Genomic DNA, 21,663 nt, shown 5'->3' on the forward strand with positions numbered 1-21,663 from the left:
TAAAAATGCTGCCTTTTTTTTCTTCTTTCGAAGAGATGAGCGGAGAGAGACAAAAGCTGTTGCCGTCGTTGGTGATGCCATGCGTGTGCAGCACCGTTGGGTGCACCGCTGTCCTCCGCTCTGCATCCGCTGGTCGGTTTTGGAAAAAGAAAAAAAAAATCTTTAGCAGTAGCTGTTGAAAGCTCCAGTAAAACTGAGACTAGTCTACTGTTTGCATGCAAAACCAAAATTAAATACCCTTCTCGGAACGTAATTATTTAAAGGTCTTTTGGTAGTATTAAAATTGAGAAGAAGAGACTACGATACCCCTTAATAAATAAGTAGTGAATAAATGTGAAAGGTTAGTTAGAGATAAAATAGAAATCCGGTTAAAATGGAAAGAATATTGAATTAGAAGTGATTGATGTGATAAGTAGTATATGAATAGTATCATAAATTATTATAGTTTGATAAAAATGTTTATATCTTGATGGACAAAGTTAAACTAACATCGTCTCAAAATAGAGACGACTCCATTTATTTTATATTATAAGATGTTTAAACATACCAAGATGAATCCATGGATCAATGAATATGTTCTATATGAGAAATTTTACGATTATTAAGAAAGTACGTCGATATACCAAATTTTTAGTGAACATTTTGGTACATACCATTTCAAACATGGTGAAAGAGTTCATCTTATATATGAGTTCAGATTAATTATTATCCATATAAATTTAGGGAGTGTCATGACATCTTACAATATTTTTACGTACTCCTAATAGATAAGTAGTTGACTACAAGCAATTTTGCCTTACTTGGAAAATACTGAAAAGCACTACATTTTCTAATATAAAGCTTTGTTACCTCCGGACACTAGATACTTGATATACCAACATTTTATAAAAACATTCAAATAATGTCAAATAAGACTCCCATCGTTTGCTTGTCTGTAACTTATCAGCGTAAGAGCAATAACCAAATTTAAATTTATAACTTAATTTTAGAGTTAAATTTTATGGTTTTTATCATATTTTATTTTTGAATATTGACTTTTAAATCAAAATTTAACTTCAGAGTTAAATTGAGGGGGTTTATCATAGTTTATTTTTTATTGACTTTAAAATAAAAAAAAGTTAACTTTAGAGTTAAAAATTGGAGGCTTTTTTATCATATTTTATTTTTTAATATACTCTTTGATTAAATCTTTAATAGCACAACTATTAAAAAAATTACCCATACATTATTTTTGGTTGTTTAATTTATTTCTCACGACTTATCAGACACATCTTAAATTTGATTGGAGGTAAATGATTCTAAAAATCCCCCGAAATTACCAAGGAAGCGTGGTAGTACCTTCCATTATGGAGGCGGAAACGATCAATATGCTCCAGGCTTAATTTACCTGAAAACATTAATCATGTACCATATCAGAAATGCAATTGTATGATTTTACAATGTAGCATCTGTCACTGTCATACAGGGTAAATTCTAAAGACCTAACTTTTGTGGGCTTATTACAACTACACGTTTAAGCCATAATATCAAACTTCTTTCCACTATGAAAATTAGAGAGAGAGAGAGATATCAATTTATCGGTGCTTATCCCTTTTTCTGCTGTAATGTAGTGTTGTTGGGTGATGGGGATGGTTGGGGGGCTCAAATTAGGAGGTGATTGGCCGGTATTTATGATGCCGTCGTAAGCTAGTGGACAGCAATGTTGAGCTGATCTCGACATCCGAGGGTGCTAATCACGCGAGGATAGGGCCAACGAGATGTGTTACCCGACGCTAAATAAAAGAAGAAGAAGAAGAAAAATCCAGTGACCGTTTGTTTGGTCAAAGAAAAAAAAAATCCAGTGAGTGCATGCAGTGTCAGGTAACGATTTTGATGCGACTGTATGAATAATCTGTGCCTGTCAAATAATGGAAAAATCTTTTAGCCTTTGACTGCCATTTGTATATACTCCTATCGGTCAAAAATAGTTATCATTTACTGTAGAGAAAATCCAAATTACTCTTCTTAGCTATTGGGTTAGTATGAATTACTCTCAACCTAAAAACAAATACTTTTCACCGTCAGATTGGTAATACCGGACGGAAGAAACACTTTGAGCAGCAATGAGGCCGGTGCGACAATGAGATTGGTTTTTGTTTATATTAGTACACGTGGGCTATCAAAAACGGCCACGTGTAATAATCTAAGACAAGATCAGCCTCAAAGCTGCTTGATGGGTCATGGGTTCTCCGTATGGTATTGCCAGTTGAGAGTGATAAATGAATTTGTACTCGAGTAGTTCAGCGACGTGATTCAGGATTTTTTCCCCTTTACTATAGTTGGCAAAACTTTTAAAATTTCAACCATTTTATAATTTCTTAAATGTATAGTTTAAATACAAGACAAGTAATATTCTTAGATTCTCCTCAAAATGTGCTATCATAATATCATAAACTTATTTAGTTATATAAATTTACTTTAACATAAAATTAATTATAAAAAATTTACAAGTTTAAATAAATCTTATCCTAAACGATTTATGAAAATGTTTAAAGTAAATTAACAAGATCAATATATGATATATCATATAGATATAAAACCATGGAAATCTAAATTGAGCCTATAAATGTTAAAACAAATAAATTTAATTCTTACCGATATGTGTATTATTTACTGTTGTATTGGTTTTTTTTAGCTTTTTTACCATCCTTAAGAAATGCCTTGAGATGCTAAAAATTTTAGTACAAAAATTTGGTACATTAAGGTAGATTATAACTCAAAGATACTAAATTTTTGCACTCAAAGATATGGTAAGGTACTTTTCGATGATGTTAAAAAAAAGCTATTTTCTTAATGGTCGAATTTAAGCATTCATATTTACATTGAAATATATTATATATTGATGTATCAGGACATTTTTTTAAAAAAAGGTTTTATTTGTTGGATCAAAACAGAGTTTAACATATATATCAGAGGGTGTGAATGATAGGTATATCAAAAATCCAAATCTTTTTACAGAATTGAAAGATTACCTCTGATGCAAGACTCGATGGAATCTTTGTATACTGCTGGCCTAACATCTCCCTTGCCACCAGTTTGATCACCATTGCTCGACCGGTCTTACCGCTGATTATACTGCAGTTGGACCATCGCTTGTCCTCTGGTATGACCGCACATCTAATGTTGGTTAAATCGTCAGGATCCTGTAAAACAACGGTAGATGAAACTTGAAGATATAGATTAAAAATCTTTCAAAGTTTATTGATCAAATAGTGTTTACAAAGTACATCTACAACACTCCTCACAAAACTTTCAATCTAAAATAAAAATCTAGGTTAAACCCTAATTTTCTCTCATCTAAGGCTCATCAAAAGGTATGTTGAGGCATACTACTCGGTATCTATTTATACCCCAACGTGATTATGCAAAGGCCATGTATCTGGCATGAATTAGGGCTCCTAATCTTGTAGGAAACCCTTCCTTAACTGAATCCAACTTATCTCTATCTTTAACACAACCGGTCTTCCTATATCCGGACTTCCTTCTGAATTTAACTTATCTTTATCCAAAGGAATTGACCTTAAGCCTATACACACACAAGATTAGAATAAAATTGAACTAGATAAAAAAACATCTTTTAATGCCTTTAAAACATCAAATGAAATAATAAGGCTACAACATTGAAGAAATGTTGATTGCAAATTTGGGACTAAGCTCAAATAGCAAAATGCCATCTGCATATATCGAACTAGCACGGTGTCCCGCACGTATTGCGCGACTACCGTCGTTATAAATTGTATCTATATAGGATCGCCTATCTTGATTATAATTACTTTATAATTGCTAATTAGAATTTAATTTTACTAAATAATTTTTTACATGAAACCTCGTTTATCTGTATTCTAAACTATACTTGTACATAAACTCCTTTATGCATAATATTTAATTTGTAATTCAAATTTTAGATACTTCCGAATTATATTGTATGTTGACTTTTTGAATGTGAGACGTTCTCAAATTTTATTTATAGATGGACTATTTTCTCAATATCAATTATTTAAAAAATTTAGTCCAATCTTTGGATTTCTTTTTCTAAATTGTATTTACATATAGACTTTTATATTGTTTTTCTTTATTTTTAATTCTAAACTGTATTTACAGATGCACTCTTTTTTATTATTTTTATTTATTTTTAATTCTTAAATTGTATTTATAATCGGGTTCATTTTTATGACTAACATGGGATTTTCTATATTTTTAATTCCGAAATTGTATTTCTAATCAGATTGTTTTTTTATTAACGCAGGATTTTCTAACCATGAAAATGAACGTGATGGTTGTATTTACATATGGACTCTTGTTTATTATTTTCTTTATTTTTAATTTTGAAATTGTATTTCTAATAAGATTTATTTTTTATTAACGTGGGATTTTCTAGCCCATAATTAAGCCATAAATTTAGATGGAAGCTTAAAAGTAACACTAGAAATGCAACACTCTTAAGTTGATGCATTTCATTTCGTCCACAAAAAGCTCGCCCATATAGGTTCGGGTGCTTCACATTCTGTCCTCACACCAGTTTACCAACATTGCCACTGAAGTCATGTCTCTGCGGTCGTTCTTATGTATTATCACGTTACCCTGTATAGCTCCCTTGATTTGTAACCTACCTTGGATGACATTATAGGGCTATATATGAATGTGATCACCCTCTGATTGGACGTGGAGTTTATCCATTTTGCTTCATTTTCCTCGTTCCACCTCAATCTACATTAGCTCCTGCGTCACCAATCCCTTGGCCAACTATCGGTTCTCTCTCTGGTGTATTTTACTGGTAGTATTATATTATGGTAGTATTATACTGTCAGTAGAACTAGTCTCATTCATTGATTTAAAATTTAAAAGAGTATTTTGATAATTTGTTAATTAATTGATTAGTAGTATTTTGTAATTTTGTTTTTAGCAATAACGATCACAATAAAAAGAATGATATTACCCCTTCAAATTTCTACTACACCTAATATTGTTGGTAGTATAATTTTATCACAACCGTTCAATAAAAATATATCAACAGTATAGATTAGATTTTACTCTTCGTAAAATGCACCAGAGCCCGCCAACTATCACGAATCGGGGTACCATCGGATCCCGCTATCAATGTTGATCCACCAGCAACTTTCGTAGGCAGTCCTTGACCAAAAACTTCAGACAGTTGCTGTTTTTGACAGTTGGTGTAGTCAATGGATTTTTGCAAAAAAAAATCCATTTTATTGTAGTGTTGGGGGTGTTCAACGAGCACAGAAGCCTGCTTAGAACCTACCTGAGCGAGTTTGACTCTGGGATTAATTACCTCACCGGAGTAAAAAGTTAACACGGACGGTTTTGACCGGGTCGGTCAAAACTGGCAAAGAACGGTCCTAATATCAATAGCTAAACCGGGTTCTTGTGATGCAAGTTGTCATAAAATTTGTATTTCTCTTTTAAAAGATGTCAAGAGAAATGCGAGGCATGGTCAAAATACATGTAAATGTAAACAAAGCTCGATGTAAACAAGGCGAGCTGGAGGCTTGTCCTAACCACCGGTGGGCATAATCAAGTGACATTCATCTTAGATTAACCACATGAGCTCGATCATTAATTGGCCCTGGCTCACCATAGTGGAGTAGGCACATTACGTAGCTGGTGTTTGATTAGCAACACTTCATCAAGATTAGAATATTTCCAATCCACCATACCATGTGAGCTCTGTGATTCCTGATTGATTTCATGGCAACATAGAACTTCTGCACAAAACTGTATGCGAGATTACGAGTAGAATAGACCTTTTTTTAGTTTAGAATATGGGTGGAACTTCATGGAAGCAGTAAAAGAAACAGAAGAATGTTTGGGCTCATTAAGCCATGGGCGATTCTTTTATGCATTCTGTCATTTTCAGGTTAGGAGTCAAGCTGGTCCTGCTCTATTTAAACCAACTTGCCAATTAACTGCTGCTTTTTTTCACGGAAATAAAGGTTACTACTACCCAAGGACCATATGTCAACAACTCAACGTTACAGTCTACATCAACGTACTCTGAAGACACACAAAATACGCCCCAACTTGACAACTTGTTTATGTTTTCGCAGCTGCGATAGCCAGAATGCAACAGACACTGACGGTTGCATGGTGAATTAATACAGCCAACAACTTATTTGGGCGACATATTTACAAATGAAAAAAATTATGAATAAAGTCAACGCTGGAAAATAAATTTCGACGAAAAAACCTTAAATTCAACTACAAATTTAGGTAAAAAAATAAATTTTAGCTTATAAATATAAACATAAGCGAAAAGATGAGATGAGTATTTTAGTTAGCACCGAAGCCATCTCGATCTCCCCGGCTTTTGGAGCGTGCCATCACCAACATGGTTAAGCAAAAAATATATCACCAAAAGTTTCTTCTTGGGATTTTCAATCAGAGGATAGGTTCCTCCTTTCAACAGATAACCAGAAATTAACTTCCAATAATAAAAAGTGGGTCCACCTAAAACTCTTGACAAAATAAAAGAAGCTCTTTTACCCTCCTTAGGCCTGATTTGTTTTTAATGGAACTATTATAATCTAGATTATTAAGCTAGATTAATATAAGCTGAAGGAGGTACTACATCATAATGTGCGTAACTAAGTTATATACCTAAGGATAATGGGTCTTTAGCCCTCAATAATCTAAAAAAACCCATAAAGATATTATATTAATATGAGCTCTAGATTGTAATAATTTGTCATAATAATCTATTTGTTTTCAGATTATTTTGATAATCTAGATCATGGTCATCTTATTTTTAAGTGGAAATTAACATGGCCTTAATAAGGTACATTTATGTACCATATTTTTTATTGTAAAATTTTGGTGCTTCTAGATAACCAAAGATATTTGGTATCTCTACGTAGTTCCTTAGGGACCATAAAACTTCTCAAATAAAAATCAATCATCCACATTTACACGGTCACTATCTCCACCTTGCGCATGGTGGATTGGGACTGCAAACTTTTTCTCACAAGTGGAGAGCAAGAAGAACGAAGAGAGTGATTCCGATTATTTGGCAACTCTGTGTTGAACCAGAAATCCATAATTTCCAGGATTGGAATTCATATTGGGCTTCTCTGCTCATGATCAACAAAATGCCCAAAAAAATACATTCCCAATGTTTTCCTTTTGGAGAATTTCACTATTATGGGCTTCTCTGCTCATGATCAACAAAATGCCCAAAAATCCATTCCCAATGTTTTACTATTCGACAATTTAACATTAGGAAGGTATCGGGAGGTACCACATTTTATAGTGCAAAACTTTAGTATCTCTAGGTAGTATGTACCTACATGCATCAAAATTTTACAACTAAAAAATTTGATACATTAGTACTTTTTGAATGGCGGCAATTTCGTACTTTTTGAATGGAGGTAAAATTTCTTTCATTTTAATTCTCCGATCAGATTTTTTGTGTGTTAAAAATATGCTACTGTTTCTAACCAATAACTATAAATTAACTCCCAATAATTAAGAAAAGTCGGTTTGCTCCAGTATACCAACAAAAATAGAAGCAACATAGATAAAAACAGAAAATCATTCCCTTTCATGCGCCACTCCTCCTCCCGACTTGAGAAGAGAAAGATCTCCGGGGTAGGGATTCCAAAATTTTTAATTGTAAACCCAAAATTTTCAAATTTGGATGCACATTAGTAATGTGTTGTCCATGCCGGATAAGAGCTCCTTGTATGTTGAGTGGTATGGGGCTCCACGGCGTTGTTAGTTCCACCACTAACACACTTGTCAACGGGACAAATCTCCATGCTCACACCGGTATGTGTCATGCTACTATGCAAGACCACTATCAAGTCTGATCATATCTTTTACTACTAGTTTATATCCAATATTGATACACAGTGGTCAAGTCTAATCAAATCTATAATTTAGCCAATACTGGCATCTCATCCTAGCACGCAGTACTAGTACAATTTAAGGCCCCGTTTGGTTCGTGGAATAAAAATTTTTGTACGTCACGTCGGACGTTCGATGGATGTCGGAAGAGGTTTTTAGACACGAATAAAAAAGCGAATTTCATAGCTCGTATGGAAACCGTGAGACGAATCTTTTGAGCCTAATTAATCCATTATTAGCATATGTGGGGTTACTCTAGCATTATGGCTAATCATGGACTAATTAGACTCAAAAGTTTTGTCTCACGATTTTTTCCCCTTAATTGTCCAATTAGTTTTTTTGCAATTAGTTTTTTATCTACATTTAATGCGTATCTAAAGATTTGATGTAATGTTTTTAGGAAAAGAATTTTGGGAAATAAACGGGCCCTAAATGTACCTATTAAGAAATACTCCCTTTTACGTATCTTGGGCATGACATTTACTCACTCATATCGTTCAAAAAATTATGCAAATAATCATTTATTTTATTGTGTTGTTTTTTTAATAATCACCGGGGGAGAGGGTCCTGACATGAATTGCATTGAAAATAAAAGTAACCACAAGTGAGTACAAGTCGGCCTACAAAGCACGAAATTTTATTGTGTTGTTTTATCAGTTATCACTGAATGTACTTTAAACATGATTTATATTTTTTGCATATTTTAATTTGTGGTTGGCTCTTGTTTTTGTCTGACTCATCACTCATGATTAATTTTTAACATATATCCCGTACCTGATAGTATATATATATACACACGCACGCATGATATCGCGATGGTGATGGATACAGAAAGAAAAGGAGAAAGTTTATTGGTCTAGTATCAGAGTCAAGCTGAAATTAGTATTTGTATGTTCGAAAACGTCACATAAAGTCCCTTCAGAGAGCCAGTCCAAGAAACGGAGGGGGAAAAACAAGAGATTTCCCTGCCTTATTTTTCGTGATCTTGTACAGTGGTTGCCTTGACATCTAACCAACCCTGTATCATTGCATAGCCTTTTAAGACTCTCTTTGGAACACAGAAATTTTAGAGAAAATAATTCAGTTTCCCCAAATTTCCTTTGAAAATCCTTCGCAGCGAAAAATGCCCGAAATTCCAAACACTCATGTTGCTGTTTCTAGCTCTGAAGATTCTCAGCCTCTGCATGGAGGGAGAGGAGAGGCTGCTGCCTGCAGGCTCTGAAGCAGGTTATGGCCATATGGGGTCAACAGCGACATGATCCACAAGATGACACCAAAGTTCAGATAGAGTTTTAGGTCTCATGGACCAATTTTGTTGCGACAGTGAGCATCACTGTTCACTGGAGGATGGTGATACAAGCAACCAACCAACCAACCAAGGTTTTTTTTTTCTTTGGTTTGTCTTCCACTAATTTGCTGCTTGCATGCCTGGATCTCACAGAAATGTCTCTGGATAGGCTTGTCCGGCCTACTAAAAGATGGTTCTTGGACTTTGCCAATTATGTTGGATTCATCTTCAGACGATGCAGGCACCCACGCGCGTCCAACCACCTTTGTACACCCTCAGTGCTGTCTTCTTAGCATGCATCTAAATGCGAAAAAGGGCGTCTAGACTTAAACTTTAGGATTACTATTTCTCCCAGTTTAATAATTCTTATTATTTTAGACAATGACATGGTCTTCTAAATTTATCTTTGGCTGTAATTTTCTACTAAGATATAAATAATAAATAAATAAATGTTTACTTTTTATTAAAGTACTCTATATGACTCATCTATATATGTCTATTGTTTTCAAACTTAATATTTTAAAAAATTACTAATAGTCAAAGTTTTAAAAGTTTGACCACGCTTTTACCAAAACTACAAGAATTATAGAACCGGAGGGAGAGAGTATCTGAATGAGTTTTATTTCTTTACATAGTGTTGGTAGATTGTATTTTGCCTTCTCTTCATCTTTTGTTAGAAATTATTTTACATGGTCTTGAGCCAATAAGTGGTTGTAGCTTGAAACAAAACCGGATGATATCTATTATCCAAATAAAAAAGACCCGGACCATATATACGGAATCATGCTTCCACAGTTTCACCTCTACATTACTCACCAACATATAATCAATCTAACTGCAAGAAAGAGTTAGAACATTTCTTTCAGATCGAAAAGGACATTGCATTTGAGTCGAGAGCTAGGCAAGCTCTACGTAGAGCTAGCCCATTGATTTGATCATGCCAACCACTGCTCTCACACAAGTAAACAGCAGCTGCTAGCAGTACTCAAAACAGTCTGAGCTACTTGTTAGTTGGATGGTGCTGTGTAACACCTGATCATGAGCCTGATTCAATCAACCCTCTCCCTGCTAGCTGCCTACTCCCTTCGTCCCAAAACAAATCAATAGCTTTTTAGTTTTTGGTACAATGTTTGACTCTTCTTTTTATTAAAAAAATTAAATTTACAATTAATATTTTTATTCTTATGAAATGATAAAACATGAATAATATTTTATGTGTGACTATTTTTTTAAAATTTTTTAAAAACCTTTTCAAATAAAACGGATGGTCAAACGCTTCACAGAAAAACCAAAATATTGGTTTTTTAGTGACAGAGAGTAGCTCGTAGCAGCCAGCAAGCATCCCTACCTGATGACAACGTGACGGTTTGGAGAGCAGAGACCTCACAGTGATCATCATCATTATCTTTTCGTTTATGATTCGGCTTATAAATCAAAATTTAAATTTTCAAGCTTAAATTTAAAATTATCTGAAGTATTCTTCGTTGTAGTTTATTTTTTGATCTTTGCTTTTAAATTACTAAGAACACATGTATAAAAGTTTTATTCATAGATTATTTTTTATTTGTAAATATGTTTTACGTTTTTCATAAAAAAGCCACCAGAGGCAGAGACAGCAAAGGGCGGCGCCACTGCGACATGACTTCCCCGACGACGAAACCAACATGAAAAACGAGCAAGGTTGAGACGGTTGTCAGTCACTGACGACTGACGAACCCCTGCAATTGCTAGCTAGCTGTACTAGTACTAGTTAGCTGCAGTGACCCTGCATACATCGTTGTAGTGTGTAGATGCATCGTGCATGGCCATGCAGAGATGCAGGCCTAGCTAGCACAAGCTCGACCAGTTCCAGCTCCAGCTCTCGTCGTCTCCTCTGCGTCTGCTTGCAATGGAGATGGAGATGGAGGGCCATGTGATCTTGAACCCTAGCTGCTGGACATGCGTCAATCTGAAGTTAATTCAAAGGATTCATGCAGCTCTAGTTGTGCAGCACAGTGTCAGTGTTGTGTAGAACGGAACGGTCAGTCTCCCTGCAGAGGCTGACCTGGCGACTTTAGCTCCAGCTCTGACAAAGTCAACCAATTTGATTTTAATTTCTCTTGAATGTTTGATGGAGAGTTGGAGACTTTGGGCATGAAAGCATCTCTCCAACTTTTGGGGTTTTTTTTCAGAGAATTATGGTCAATAACTTTGCTCACGTGGGCAGTGGAGCCCAGATGTCTGTATGTATATCCGTCTCACTGTTTTTCTTCCCCTAATCTAAGTGGTTAATGCAGTAATTGCTATCAAGGCTAAGCCATCAGTCCCATCACCCAGTGATGACAGTGCCTCCTAATTGCAAGCTAGCTAGCTAGCTAGCTGTCAATGAGAGAAAAGCAACGTGTAACAAACTTAATGCTTAGCTATCAAGACTGGACAGTGCAAAAACTGCAGATTATCCTTTGCAAAGAATCTATTAGTTTCAGACTTTCAGCTCCATATCACACCTGACAAAACGAGTAGCAGTAATTCAATCGCATGCAGCGGATGCACTTTGCAACATAGATGCTGGCAGGTAGGCAGATTTCTGGATCTTTTAGGGACAACTGAATTGCAATGGCAAGTATTCTGATCCAGTTGGCGGCACACCATGGCGAACCATGCAAAATTCAGTTCAGGTTTGTAGCTGGCCAAGGAATGTGTGATGCAGATTAATGTGGTCCATGTGATTGGGCAAACGAAATTAGGTGAAGATTAATGTGGTCCATTTTTCTATAATTTAAATCTACCCTGTTTCAAAATAAGAAAAAAAAATGTGGAACAGCAAGTTGTTCTTTGGTGCCATGGAGTCTTTCAAGTCCATCAATACGATAATGAAATATATGCTAATCATTATTATGAGCTGACAAAAACACCCAGGCCAGTAGGATGGCTCACTGCCACAGAGCCCATAATTATTTTTTTAAAAAAAAAAGAACACAGCCCATAATCTTGTGTCAGTATCATTATTATTAAGGACTAACAAGTGCTCACAACCACTATTATATCACTAGCTGCCGCTGCAGGCAGTGGACTCTGTTAAGGGTTTGAGAGCAATGGTAAACCGAACAATTGTTAACTTAATTGGAGATTTGCTGCAGCTGACACATACATTGATCGGCTTGATTGAGAGTGGCCTTAATTAACTGTGGTCTTCACTGGATTGAGAGCTGGCCACTAAATGCTTTATGCATCTGGGGGTGTAGTATAGGAGGATTATGTGCTTCATACCTCCCTGGTTAAATGCTGGCCCTGCATTGCACAGGGACCCACATTTCTTCAGATATGTGGCTGGTTTGCAAAGTTCTTTGCCTTGGGTCCTTGATGTTGCTTCCCTGCCACCAAATGCAATGAGAAATACTAGCTCATTTCTGATCTAAGAGACGGATACTGCATGCAGCCTGTCGGCTTGGATCACTACACACATTACCTCAAGATAAGTTTGTCTGAATTGGTGTCAGGGCTCCTCTCGTGTTTTGCTTTTGTTGTTGGATTGTTCAGTCTTTCAGTGGGTAAACAACACATCTTTTTTGCTAAATGTGACTAACTTTTAATTCTCAAGGGTGTCTCTAACTATGTTTGTATGAAAATATGTTGTTGGAAGGAAATGTCCTACTGTATACAAATGCTTATGGCCACTCACTTTGGTTTAGGCTTTTTAAGCTGCTTTTTTTTTTTTTGCTTTTATAGTTTATAAGCACGTGGTTTTCTAAGTCACACGTTTAAGGATGGAATCATAATTCCAATCATAAATGCCAGAAAAATCTAACTTTTAACTTACGGCTTTAAAAGGGCCGAACAAAAAAGGTATTATATGATTGCCTAGAGCATGTCCAACAACTTATTCAAATTTGGCCATTCATATTTTCATTTAAATGACCATTAAAAAAAGTCCTCCATATTTGTTTGTACTCCAATAGATCATTCGTATTATATCCTTCATATCACACAACTATATTTTATTAATACATACCAACTACTAATTTTTCCCTTAAGCATATATTACTAAATAGTTGTGCATCTTCATTTGGAGTAAGGAGATAGAAACTCCAAAATATGGATGATGGCCAAAAATGGACTATATGGGTGATGGCTAAAAATGGAGGATGTGTTGGAAGAAATACTGAACCATATTTTATAAATAGATGGAGCATGAGATAGATAAGCTTTCAGCGTTTTAAGCTTATAACCTGTATAATTAGCCAAACAAACAGGTTTTTACCTTCTAATATCCATGTAGGCTACTGCCTACAAGGTATTAGTATACGACGCTTAGCTTGGTTAGCCAGTAGCCACTGGCGTCAACTTGCTTGCATAAAGCATCACTATAAATACACATCATACCATATCCAAAAATAAGCATTCAGCTTTGTGTATTAATCAGCTTTGCACACTTGTATTGTCGACACCATCTACAGTTTTCGTGTCTTTTCTGAAAAGAATGCATCACGTTGTTCATAAGCCTCAAATTTGTATCGACCTGGCCGATTCCTAGTCAAGTAATTTAGTCAGATATTTCGATTGTGATCCATTTATTATTTGATGCGCATGCAAAGCTACTGTACAATAGAGCTCAAGCTTTGCACTCCTTGTCCTTGATGTGATATACTCTCCTAGGCCCCTACGTAGTAGCATTGCTGTTCATCTAGGTAGTTGAAAAATGCTCATGCCTCCATTGGTAAGACAAAAGGCTTGACAAAACAATCAAATAACATGACAGAGTTAACAGCAACAGCTTGGGTGATATCTTGACTCTCGAGGTATGTAGAGTATTTGCAACTTTGGCTAAAAACTATGGTCTATACTTTGCAAATCATATATCCCTCATTTTAGTAGCTTGAATTAGTCTATGAGAATACACAAAGTGATAAGTAGCATAGCAAGTTCATTTAGGTTGGAGTGCCCTGCAGTAGAATAGCCTAGGAATCACAACACAAAGCCCATCAGATAGACAGATACTAACTTTACTCTTTTGATAGAAACACTCTTGACTTTACAAAATGCCTCTAAGTTCTAAGCGATAATTAATTTTAGCATGTCTAGCTTCTACAGAAGAAAGTTAGAAACTAAAACTAAGCATATATGACAAAAGAGTGAGATGCGGAGTGATTGGAATATTACAAGGATCACAGAAATATTCACCCAAAAGGAACTAGCATTACCGGAGTCATGGATGGAAGTTGGGGTCCTCCTTGTTCTGATATATTGAAAACAACTGTTTTGAGTAACGTGCAGCCAGTTTGTGACAGAACTCAAGTGCGCAAGGATCATATTCCTCCAAATCATGGACAGTCTTCTTAAGCAGGCCAAAAGTATCGCCATCAAGAAGAAACTCGGCAATGGAAGATCCCCTAGACAAGTAAAACAACTTGCAGTCAGAGAAAATGGCTCCAGGTCCAATGGAAGATAAAGAACCCAAACAAAACCATTTTCAGCTATACGCTGATGAAGAGAACAATACCCAAACTTGAGCATTAGTGCAAATATGATATTTATCTTAGAAAACAGACATGGTAGGTATAAGCTTTTAATAACTTCCAGGTCCATATAGTGTCATGAGGAAAGCACAATTCAAATTTGTAAAATTAGAGTCTAGAATTTGGAACGTTGATGGTTCAACCGACAGCACTGTAGCGAGTATTGGTACACATAGAAAGGATGTGTAATTCATAAATAAACATAAAAAGAATTATAATAATGCCATAACCCATTGTAGATACAGGAAACTGCCACAATAGATATATTGATCTCTACTGACAGAAAATGCCATCTTACCTATATACAAATTATTTCATCTTCGGTAAAGGTTATCACCAGAAACAAAATAAAGTTATCTTGAACACTACCTTTTGCAGATATTGAGCAACAGGGATGATATCGAGACAAAATAAAATAGCAAATGAATGTAAAAGATGCAAATTATGAAACTATAAGCAACACTGCCAACTAAAGTTAAACATAAATAAAGTACCCAGTAGGCATACCTTAAGGCATCAAATTGGTTAAATCCTTGCTTGTTATGCACAATTGTAGACTTCGATCTCTGTTCATCCTCAGTCTGCTTTCGATAGAGAGCACAAACAGCTTTCAAGCAAAGTTCAGGGTTTTCAGCAAATGCAGATAACATCTCTGCCTCAAACTTCCATTCCTTAGTATTCCTTTTACGACCTATGCAAGCCATAACATCTTTATAGTCTATCTCATTGTCAGACTCTTCTAGTTCTGAAGAGGATCCTTCAGTGGGAGCAGAGGCATCAGAGTCTTCTGGTTCAGCAGAATTTTCCGAACAATCCGAATCATTTATTATAAATTCATTAATATCATCATCTTCATCTGAGTCACACTCACTCTCTTGACAATCCTTGGGTTCAACAAAGTTGAGAGCCCGACGTGCAGACTGCGGTCTTTTTGACCGACCTTTAGCTAACCGAGCCGAGCGCCTAGTTGTAGGCGTGGAACACCCTTCAGTCTCACCCAATTCACCACCTCCCTTGCTCACCCTCTCTTTTCTCATCTTCTTGACCACTTCACGAATAGGAATCATATCATCATCACTCTCAATCCCTGTTGCAACTACATGAGCACCATCACCACCATCCTCATTCTCACTATCACTGTCTCCACGCAGAGCACGCTTCCTACTCAAAGTGACACCCTCACCCTCATCATCATCCTCATCGTCGCGGCCACCACGCAGAGCGCGCTTCCTGTTATCATCCTTGCCCCTCCTGCGTCCACCCCAACTCCCAACCTCATCTTCACTATCGCTGGTGACAACCAGCGCGGCGGCGCGCTTCCTACCATGCGGCGTGGCACTAACATCATCATCCTCGAGACCCGCATTGTCGCCACAGCTAACGCTCCCCTGGTCGCCTCCATCATCACCACCACCTGCCTCGGCGTCCTCGACCTCGTCCTCATCCCCGCTCTCGCCGGTCACCACCCGCAAGGCCGCACGCTTCCGGGGGATCGGAACCGCACCAGTGCCCTCCTCCGCGGCCCTCCCCTTCTCCGCCTCCGCCTCCGCCTCCTCGTCGCTGTCGCTGACCTCTACAACATCACGCGCGGCCACACGCCCTCCCGCCACCTCCGCTTCCCCTTGCGCGTTCCCGCCACCGAATCGACGGGAGGAGGAGGTCGGGGTGTTTCCGTTACCTGCACGGCCCGCCGGCTCCCCCTCCCCCGCCATGGCCCCCCTCAGGCGCGCGTTCTCGGCTTCGAGGGAGGAGACCCTGGCCTCGAGGAAGGCGATGCGGGACGACATGGCGACGAGCTCTCCCTCCAGCGCCGCGAGCCCCGCGGCGTCCATCTCCGGCGGCGGCGCCGGCGGCACAACCCTAGTGTCAGTCGGAGGCCCACGCCGCCGCGTGTCGCCGGGAGAGGAGGGGGGAAAGACGTTGGCTTTATTTTTATTTAATTAATTAATTTTTTTTTTGGAAAAGGACAAGAAGAAACGGACTCTGTTTGGGCCTGGAAGACGAAGATTGTTTCGCCGAGAAAGGCCGAAATTTCGTGTTTTGGATTTACTTTGGTTCACCTAAAAGGCTTGTAATAGGCCCACGAACAAGTTTTGTCAAATATAAAGCCTGCCGCTGCCGCACAAATCTCAGAGCAGATCACATGGTCAGGAAAATCGAGTAATCGACTGATCTCTCCACAAAAATTGTCGCGGCATTTACAAAGCAAAAGGGGATAGCCATATTTATGGCGTCACATTTGCTAAGAAAACAGTTTAAGTTGTTTTTACGCTATGAAATTACCTACACTTGCACTTTAATTACATTGTAAATTTTATAAAAAATTTATAATTGCCATGTAAATTTCAATCATTACAATCTCTATGGTTTTTCTAACACGTTGTATAAGAGAATTAGGATTAAAAGTAATCGAATATGTAATTATAACATGTTGTATAAGAGAATTAGGATTAAAAGTAATCGAATATGTAATTATAAGAGGAGATAGGATAGATACAAACATAGAAGATAAAAGATAAGAAATATAGCAGGTTCATAGGGGGAAAAGGATCACAAATAGAAATGTGGCTTCATATTTTTAGCACAACTACAGCGGAACGAATGACAATGTTTTTATAGGCGCAACTTCATAGCTACATATAAACCCTCTATATTTGAATGTCAATTAGGACATGCTGTTTGAGATAGTATAGATAGAAGGACGTGATTTTACGGTTTTTCTTATAGTTATTTAAGGGTATAAAAGAATGATTTAAAATTTGTTATAAAAAGATAAGATAAAAAACTTTTATATATATAATTTTAACATGAAATACACCAATTATTAAATTCTTTAAAAGCCGAAATCCATGGTTGGGAACTAGAGGGCCTAAGGTGGTGTTTAGTTGGCAAAAACTTTTGGTAAAAAGGTCACGTCAATCATTTGATCGAATGTCGGAAGGGGTTTTCGAACACGAATCAAAAAAACAAATTTTAGATTCCACCTGGAAACCGCGAGACGAATCTTTTGAGTCTAATTAATCCGTCATTAGCACATGTTGGTTACTATAGCACTTATGGCTAATTATGTTGTAATTAGGCTCAAAAGATTCGTCTCACGATTTTCCCCTTAAGTGTATAATTAGTTTTAATATTCATGTATATTTAATACTTTATTTAAGTGTTCAAAGATTTAATGTGATGTTTTTAAAAAAACTTTTTAGGAACTAACGAGAGCCTAATTCGGTGTACCACTGGACTGCCACCGGATATTCCCGGCGTACCAGCATCCAGGCTGTGCACTTTTTTCAGCTGTCAGCTGCGTGCACGCTTGCAGAGTTGCAGTTGACGAAACGATCGGCCAGCGTTGCACAGGAGTCTCACATTCCTGCCCTGCGACCAACCACTCGGTCACACATACGTGTACCCTTTTCGTCACCGGCCGATCGATCGACCGGTCGAGCAGAGCCCCTCCGTGCCGTCGACAACGAAAAGCACGCAGCTGTGGTCTCACGTGCGCGCGCACCATGCCGCCGTCGGTCGCATCGCACGCAGCTGGCCGGTGACGATGGTTTCCTTTCCTCCTCTTATTTTTGTCCTAGAAGGGAAAAGAAAAGCAACATAGCATACTTACAAACGGGAGATTGTTTATGAATATAACGGTTATTTAAGTGTTGTCAGGTGTCAACAATATAAAAGCTAAGATTAAAAAAAATAAAGTATGATAAAAAACCCTCTAAAAAAATCAACTTTAAATTTAAGTTTAAAAATTCAAATTTTAACTTATAAGCAATCAAAAGCAAAAACATATGGATGCATCTTTTCTCTTTGATTATACCTATAAGCTAAAATTAAAATTTTCATGCCACCTTTAATTTATAGGAAAAATATAGAAAGTTTAGAGGATTTTAATCCTATGGAAAAAATTCCTATGAGAGCCTTTAAAACATACGATTACATCGTATTCTTTCCTTTCAAATTCCTATAGATTATGCAATCTTATAGAGATTTTGGAGGAAAATAAATATGAGGTACTATGTTTCTTCTTCCCATAACTCTAAAGTTTCCTTAAATTTCTGCGGTTTTTTCTGTGGTCCAATCAAACGGTCGTTCTTACGCTTTTTTGTGTTTTGCAATTCTTTATTTTACACGTACATTCATGTTAAAATCCTATGTTTTTTATATTCCTCCGTTTTTTTCATTCTGTGATTCCAAGGGGCTCTCAACCTTAATTTTGAAGATAATTTTAAGGGTATTTTTATCGTAATTCATTTTTAATGTTGCTTTTAGATCACTCAGAACACATATAAAAAAATTTATTTATAAATTATTATTTTTTACAAATACGTTTGGCTTTTCCTTCGCCCCTTTGATTTGCTTTTGCCGTGGAGCGGTAACCAATTTGGTTGGGTTTGGCAGATCTTTGCTGGATTGGAGCTCGCCGGCCGTGACGCCGCCCAGCATAGCATCATCGAGAGTTGTTCAAAAAAAAAAGCATCATCGAGAGATAGATAGATCGATGTCTCTCCCTTTCGGCTGCTTTTATTTACTTTTGATGGAGCTGGTGAGGCAAGTCCAGTAGGCCAGTGGCAGTAGTATAATGGGATCTGAGGACGTTGGTTTTACGCGATGTGCAAGAAATTTTTGGAGAAAGTTCGTTTTTTCGTAGCTTTCGGGAATCATTTTTGTGTTTTGGCCGTGACGACGATCGTGTATCCTGTGTGTGCTTTTGCTTGCTCCTGTCGTCTATTGGGTGGTGGCTTCCGATATCTGCACGGCACAGCCTCGCTGTTTTTGCTAGTACAACCTCGCTGGCGCTGCGTTGACGTGTCGACGTTGTACACTCCGGCCACGCCCCCGACGCCAGCCGGCCGGTCCGCGTCACGCGTACGTACGTACTGTTAGTAGGGCCACGACACAAACTGACAAACCCTGACCGCTCCTGCCTCAGGGATCTTTTATAGCTGGGGTGATTTTCCATTCAAAAAAAAAGGACCAATGGATGTATTTACAACCACAAATTATTTTTTAATAAAAAGTTTTTATAAGTATATTCTTACCGCTATAGATTGAAAAAAATAAACTACGATAAAAAATTAAAATTAATCCTAAATTTAAACTAAAAGTTTGAATTATGTCTTACAAATATAATCATCAGTGGAAAGATGGCTGTCACCCCGGCCACCCCGAAAACACTTTTCAGGCAAACTTCCCCTGCCGCTCCTGCCTCCATCGGTGGCGGCCTCCCTCGTCACAAGCGCGACGTGACCATCGCGGTTGACCTGACCACCGCGCACCGGCAGCGCACACGTACGTCTGCCTGCTCGGTTGACCCCCGCGCAGGAGTGCGTGCGTGCCAACCGCGCGCGGCACGGGCGCGGCTAGCTCGCTCTCCCCACCTCGGACGCACGGGTCACCACTTGCCCGGCCGCTCGCTGCAGCTGCAGCTGCCGCTTCCCCTGCGTTTCCTTTCTCGTGATCACGACCACCACCACCACCTGTGCTGCTGATATTTTTGCAGCTGGCCGGCCGGTGGCCGCGCCTATAAAACCCGGTCACCTTCTCCGTTCTCGTTTTAATACACAACACTTGCAAACCAAAGCAAGCTAGTGTGCATACAGGTTCGTTCCTCGCCTGCGCAGTGTAGTACCGGCCATATATGGAGACGATGGCGGCGAGCGGCGGGGGGCAGAAGGCGGCGGGGTGCGGGGGGAGGCAGTTCCAGTTCCAGATGCCGCTGCACTACCCGCGGTACAGGAGGGAGGAGTACGAGCGCATGCCCGAGTGGCAGCTCGACCGCCTCCTCTCCGAGTACGGCCTCCCCGTCGACGGCACCCTCCCCCACAAGCGCGCCTTCGCCATCGGCGCCTTCCTCTGGGCCACCAACAACAACGCCGCCGCCCAAACCTGATCGATCTCATCAGATCAATCTACCGCAGCACACTCACGCGCTCCTATCGATCCGTCGATCTGGACCAGATGATCACATCGTGTATATATATAGACATCTAGTGCAGTAGTGCTAGCTAGTTTTGTGGCCAGTTATTATTTCTCTTGTAGTTAGCATGCATATGTGTCTTTCTTCGTGTTGCGAGTTCTGAGTAATTTTGGAGTAGTTGATTGTGAGTGAGGTTGCGGCCGTATGCATGCATGTGAGGATTAACTAGCTAGGTGTGGTACTGGATTAACTAGCGCTTAATTAATTCCGTTGTTACCATACGAGAGATGTATAGTAGCTATATATAGCAGTGCTATCTTGCTTATGTCACAAATAAAATGAGTACATGTATCGTGCATGTACTACGGATGTCGGATGTATCGATGTATCTTCTCCACTTATATGTAGAATATTACCTATATATGCATGTCAATTTTGTGTTGTGCTCATTTAAACAACCTGACACGGTTCATGCATGTGTGATCTGTATAGTACGAGCTGTAGTTTTATGGTATGCATGCTCGATCGATGCATGCTACTCCATTAGTCCTACTACTCCCTCCTCTAAAATCATTTTAGGTTTATCCTAAGCCAGAATATTTATAGTTCAACCAAATTTGTATAAAAATATAGTGATGTTTTAAAACAAAACAAATATATTTAAAAATATATTCAATGATGGATCTAATGAAACTACTTTGGTTTTGCTAAAAGTATGGCATCACATTTTTAGTTGATTTCAACTATTTTTTCTTATGTGATTGTTCTCTCGCCTATATGTAAAGCATGGTTCTATATATCTCTTCTATCTGCTCATCCAAGTAGACAATAAACTACTTCTAATCCTAATTCTATTACGAATTGTGTATTACATAAATTATAATGTAAATATTAAGACTCACAATGCATGAAATTATAGTGTAAGTTTTGAAATTCACAGTATAACAACGATATGTGACTGTTTTCTGGTGGAAAATGCGAGGAGGTGTTGTAGTTATTGCTAATTTTGTATTAACTTAATCAAAAGTTTAACTAACCGTAAATCAAAAAAAAATAACTTATAA

The 21,663-nt window shown here is 38.0% G+C and overlaps 1 protein-coding gene across 4 annotated transcripts; it reads right to left on the minus strand.

Moving 5' to 3' along the window:
• Positions 1-12,063: 12,063 nt before the first annotated feature.
• On the minus strand, positions 12,064-16,566 carry LOC102714520 (transcription termination factor Rho-like). Of its 4 annotated transcripts, none has more exons than XM_040520705.1 (3): positions 15,190-16,566; positions 14,368-14,556; positions 12,064-12,540 (listed from the first exon to the last, which is right to left on the minus strand). In XM_040520705.1, exons 1-2 carry the CDS (start codon positions 16,512-16,514, stop codon positions 14,373-14,375), a joined length of 1,509 nt encoding a protein of 502 aa, XP_040376639.1. In that variant the 5' UTR covers positions 16,515-16,566; the 3' UTR covers positions 12,064-12,540; positions 14,368-14,372. The 4 variants fall into 4 exon arrangements, with proteins under 4 accessions (XP_040376639.1, XP_040376645.1, XP_040376642.1 ...); XM_040520711.1 differs by lacking the exon at positions 12,064-12,540 and adding an exon at positions 13,514-13,696; XM_040520708.1 differs by lacking the exon at positions 12,064-12,540 and adding an exon at positions 13,718-14,124.
• Positions 16,567-21,663: the final 5,097 nt, after the last annotated feature.

Source organism: Oryza brachyantha, chromosome 1 (assembly GCF_000231095.2).
Source record: "Oryza brachyantha chromosome 1, ObraRS2, whole genome shotgun sequence".
NCBI classification, from domain to species: Eukaryota; Viridiplantae; Streptophyta; class Magnoliopsida; order Poales; family Poaceae; genus Oryza; species Oryza brachyantha.

Excerpts from the sequence above, each read along its gene's own strand:
- LOC102714520 (XM_040520705.1), bottom strand. The coding sequence starts at position 16,514 with ATGGACGCCGCGGGGCTCGCGGCGCTGGAGGGAGAGCTCGTCGCCATG. Across the intron at positions 14,557-15,189 it reads AACCAATTTGATGCCTTAAG|GGGATCTTCCATTGCCGAGT; the intron begins GTATGCCTACTG and ends TTACTTGTCTAG.